Source organism: Ceraceosorus guamensis, assembly GCF_003144195.1.
Source record: "Ceraceosorus guamensis strain MCA 4658 unplaced genomic scaffold IE81scaffold_223, whole genome shotgun sequence".
Classification (NCBI taxonomy): Eukaryota; Fungi; Basidiomycota; class Exobasidiomycetes; order Ceraceosorales; family Ceraceosoraceae; genus Ceraceosorus; species Ceraceosorus guamensis.
Window position 1 is genome coordinate 1 of NW_020290218.1, and position 4,903 is coordinate 4,903.

General features: G+C 55.8%; 1 protein-coding gene across 1 annotated transcript; it reads left to right on the forward strand.

Annotated features, from left to right (window-relative positions):
- On the forward strand, nt 1–4,069 carry IE81DRAFT_327265 (putative SMC2-chromosome segregation protein). The gene is made up of 6 exons (XM_025515064.1): nt 1–243; nt 372–924; nt 984–3,002; nt 3,063–3,304; nt 3,381–3,521; nt 3,593–4,069. The coding sequence occupies exons 1-6, from the start codon at nt 206–208 to the stop codon at nt 3,885–3,887; spliced, it is 3,288 nt and encodes a 1,095-aa protein (XP_025365823.1). The 5' UTR covers nt 1–205; the 3' UTR covers nt 3,888–4,069.
- Nucleotides 4,070–4,903: the final 834 nt, after the last annotated feature.

Consider the following 4,903-nt stretch of genomic DNA (forward strand, 5'->3'; position numbering starts at 1 on the left):
CCCCCACACACACACACACACGCTCACGCACGCTCACGGCCACACCAAAAACCAAATTGCTCCATCGTCGTCGATATCGCGCTCACCTTGCCATCGTCCGCAACCGGAGGACCATCCAGACGCGACATCACCGCACTCACCTCCGTGCGAGAGGTGCACACCCTAACGCTGATACGGACACATCCGCCTCGCTTGATCGCCCAGTATGCGCATCAAGGAGGTCACCATCGATGGCTTCAAGAGGTGAGGGCAGAGAGAGAGAGAGAGAGAGAGAGAGAGAGAGAGAGAGAGAGAGAGAGAGAGAGAGCGAGAGACACGAAGCGCATACACTCTCATCGCTTGGCTGATCACCCCTCGCGCCCGCCCTACAGCTACCCGGTGCGCACCAACATCAAAGACTTTGACCCTTCCTTTAACGCCATTACAGGTCTCAATGGAAGCGGCAAGAGTAACATCCTCGACGCCATTTGCTTTGTACTTGGCATCACCAATCTGTCTGCCGTGCGCGCCACCAACCTGCAGGATCTCATCTACAAGCGCGGTCAAGCGGGTGTTACTCGAGCATCCGTTAGCATCAATTTCGACAATACCAATCGCTCGCAGTCGCCTGTAGCGTTTGAGAATGCCAACGAGATTGTCGTCACTCGGCAGATTGCCATGGGTGGACTGTCCAAGTACATGATCAACGGTCAAAAGGCAACGCAGCAGGCCGTGCAGAACATGTTTCAGAGCGTTCAGCTCAACATCAACAATCCGAACTTTCTCATCATGCAGGGCAAGATCACCAAAGTACTCAACATGAAGCCCCAAGAGATTCTCAGCATGATGGAGGAGGCTGCTGGCACGCGCATGTTTGAGGACCGCAAGGAAAAGGCCATCAAAACCATCACAAAGAAGGAGCAAAAGGTGAAGGAGATTACGTCGGTGAGTACGCGTGGTCACGTCGCCCAGCGCATATATGCTGACACTGTCGCTCTATTTAGATCCTCACGGAAGAGATTACGCCCAAGCTGGACAAGCTGCGTGAGGAGAAGCGCTCATTTTTGGAATATCAGCGTGCGACATCCGAGCTGGAGAGATTGACGCGTCTAGCCAAAGCGCACGAATGGCAGTCCCTCAGAGCGAGGTGCGAGGAAAAGACGTCTGCACTGTCTGAGCGCAGGCGGCAAGTCGAGGTGCAACAGGCAAATGTCGACGCCCTGCGCAAGCACATCGCCGGCATAGAAAAAGAGTTGGAGGGCATCGAAATGAGGCGCGAAAACGAACTCACCAAGGGAGGCAAGATGCAAGCATTGGTGGAAAGGTCCAAGGCTATGGCGCATCAACTCGTCAAGGACAGGACCCAGCTCGATTTCAAGGTCGCGAGCGTGGATGAAGAGGCGAAGAGTGTGGCCCAGAATCGGGACAGCTTGGACGCGCTGCGCAAATCGCACGCGGAAAAGGCGGGCGCACTGGAAAGCGTGTCTGGTAGCTTTGCCACCCTCAAGGCTACCTTTGACGAGGAGGTCGCCGCATTGGAGAGGCAAGACGAGCTGCTGCAGACCTTGCTGACCGGTATGGGGTCCAAGGCCAGCGATGGCGCCAAGCAGGGGGGCTATATGGGCCAGCTCGCCGATGCTAGAGAGCAAGAAGCTGCGCTGGGCACCGAGATCGAACAAGCCAAGCTGCGCATCGGACACTTGGAAAAGGAGTGCAAAAGCAAGGAGCCGCTGGCGAAAAAGGCCGAAAAGGAAGGCGCAAGCCTGATCGAGGAGCTTGAGACGGCGAGATCTACCGCTGCGAAGCTCTCCGACAAGCTCGCTGCTCTCGGCTGGGATGAAGAAAAAGAGCAATCTCGGGCAAACAGCAAGTCAACGCTCACTTCGCGCCTGTCTGCGCTGTACGAGCAGAGGGATCGACTCAAGTCGCGCTTGGCGGGCACAGATTTCAGCTATGCCGATCCGGAGCCCAATTTTGATCGGAACAGGGTCAAGGGGCTTGTTGCGAGTCTTGTTGATCTGGACGAGAACAAGCATAAATACTCTACCGCGCTGGAAGTTTGCGCTGGCGGCAGGCTGTACAATGTTGTCGTCGAAGACGAAAAGGTGGGCTCGCAATTGCTGGCCAAGGGTCAGCTCAAGAAGCGCGTCACGCTGATTCCGCTAAACAAGATCAGCAATACAATTGCCGCTTCTCAACGCATCGGCGCCGCTCAAAAGCTGTCTCCCGGAAAAGTCGAATTGGCCCTGCATCTCATCGGCTACGAGGAGCAAGTCTCGGCAGCGATGGCCTACGTGTTTGGCAATACTCTTATCTGCGAGGATGCGGATACCGCCAAAAGGGTCACCTTCGATGACGCGGTCAAGATGAAGAGCGTCACGCTCGATGGCGACGTGTACGATCCGGCGGGCACATTGTCCGGCGGAAGCAAACCTCAGTCGGGCGGCTTGCTCGTCAAGATGCAGGAGCTGAATGCTGTCGATCGGGAGCTGAAGGATGTCAAACGTGAGCTCGCGCGTATTGACGGGGAGAAGAAGGCAGCACAAGATCAATTGGCGTCGTATTCGAGATTGAAGCGGGAGCTAGACCTTCAGCAGCACGCCGTGCAACTTCTCGAGGGCAGGATGCAGAATAGCAACGCCACGCGAATCATTACGGAAGTGGATGCTCTCAAAAAGGGGATTGCCGGGTTGCGCCAGAGCATAGAAGCGGCCAAGACGAAGCAACAGACGGCGAGCGCTGAAGCAAAGCGGCTGGAAAAGGAGATGGGCGAGTTTGAAAGGAACAAGGATAGCAAGTTGGATCAACTCAAAGCAGATATCAAGAAGCGGAGAGCGAGCGTGCAAAAGAATGGCACCGATGTCAAGGTCCGCCAAAGCGAAGTGCGGACTCTCGAATTGGAGTTGGAGCAGGCCGCCTTGGAGGTGCAAAATGCCGAAAAGTCTCTCGACGAGGCGAGCGCGCAGCTTCAGAGAAGCAAGTCGGAACTGTCTGGCATGCAGGCTGCGTTAAGGGACTTGCAGGTGCGTCACTGTCCCGTCGATATTGCCGCCGCATCGCGCTGACGTGTTTCTGTCGCGCAGACCGAGGCAGACTCGTTGGAGGCCAAGGTGGCAGCAGAGAAGAGCATGCTGACCGGCTATGACGAAGAGCTCGACAGTCTGCGGGAAGCTGCCAAGGTCAAGCGTCAGCAAATTGCCGATTCGGAGCTGGACGATAAGCGACTCAAGCACGAGATCGAAAAGCTCACTGGGGAGTGTGCTGGACTGGAAAAGACGATCAAGCAGCTGGAGGTGCAATTCGAGTGGATCCTTGATGAAGCAGAGTGAGTTTGGAAGGCCGAGCACCTGATGAGGTCCACCGCGCTGAGCACATGTATCTCGCACGCACCCCGCGCGCAGTCACTTTGGCAAAGCCGGCACAGCGTACGACTTTGGCAAGCACAATATGAACGAGGTCAAGCGGACTTGCAAGAAACTCGAAGAGCAGCAAAGCGGCATGAAGAAGCGCGTCAACCCAAAGGTTCTGAACATGATCGACTCGTGAGTTATGTGCTGGTGGCGGTGTTTGCGTACACCAGAGCCGACGCGATTGACGTTTGCTGCAACCACAGCGTCGAGAAAAAGGAGACGGAGCTCAAGACGATGATGTCGACGGTGCAAAAAGATCAATCCAAGATCGAAGAGACGATTGCGGAGCTGGATCGATACAAGCGCGACGCGCTGCAGACCACGTGGGAAAAGGTCAATGGCGACTTTGGCGAAATTTTCAACGAGCTCTTGCCGGGCAATTACGCAAAGCTGCAACCGCCTGAAGGCATGGACATTACGCAAGGACTCGAAGTCAAGGTTAGGCTGGGTCAAGTCTGGAAGCAGAGCTTGACCGAGCTGAGCGGTGGACAGAGGTAAGAGAGGCGTTGAAGCTGGATGTTAGACCTTGCGTGCTGAATACCCACGGCCCATGGCCGTCCGCAGATCCCTCATTGCACTCTCGCTCATCATGTCGTTGTTGCAATTCAAGCCCGCGCCAATGTACATCCTGGACGAAGTCGACGCTGCCCTCGACCTTTCGCACACGCAGCATCTGGGACAACTCTTTGGCAGACGTTTTTCGGGCTCCCAGTTCATCGTTGTCTCTCTCAAATGAGTATTGCGACTGCGGGCGCATCGCCGCGACACGAAACTGACACGCATTCTCTTTCATCCCACACGGAGGGTCTGTTTGCCAACGCCAATGTCCTCTTCAGAGCGAGGTTCAGAGACGGCGTCTCGATCGTCGAACGGCACGCCACCAGGCAGTCTGCGCGTCAAGAAAAGGAGAACCGCGGGGATGCCACAGGGGCGACGTTGGCGCCGTCCAGGAAAGCGCTTTCGAGAGCCGCTGCCGGCACAGCAGCGGCATGAGCCTGTTCACGCTCGCGCCCACATTGTCTAGCGATCAGCCACATGTATTACACCGTCTCCTTTTTCGCAATCGATGCGCTGATGTTCACGATACACAAGACGACTACGGAGCGTTGGCGTGGCGACACACGATCCGGGCTGTCAAGAGATGCGGTCAGATCATTGTGAGAATCGCTGAAAGGAACTCGTCAGTGGTGAAGTTTATGCGGTGTGCTCTTTGTGCACGGCGACCTACGAGCAGATAGGTGTTGGCTCATAGAATGTAACGCGCGCGAAAGAGACGCAACGCGCTGACCCAAAGTTGGCTGACCATAGCAATCAATTGACGAGAAGGGAACAGGACGGTGCACAAATGTACAGTCAGTGTGAGTACAAATGTAAAAATGCAGCTGAGGAAGAAGCAGGCAGCAGAGTATGAAGATGGGAGGATCATAGTGCATCGGGGTGAGAGAGTTGTGAGGTGTGCACAAAGCGAGGAGCAGGGGGGTTTTCGCTGCGAGGAGGGCGCGCGCGCGCGCACG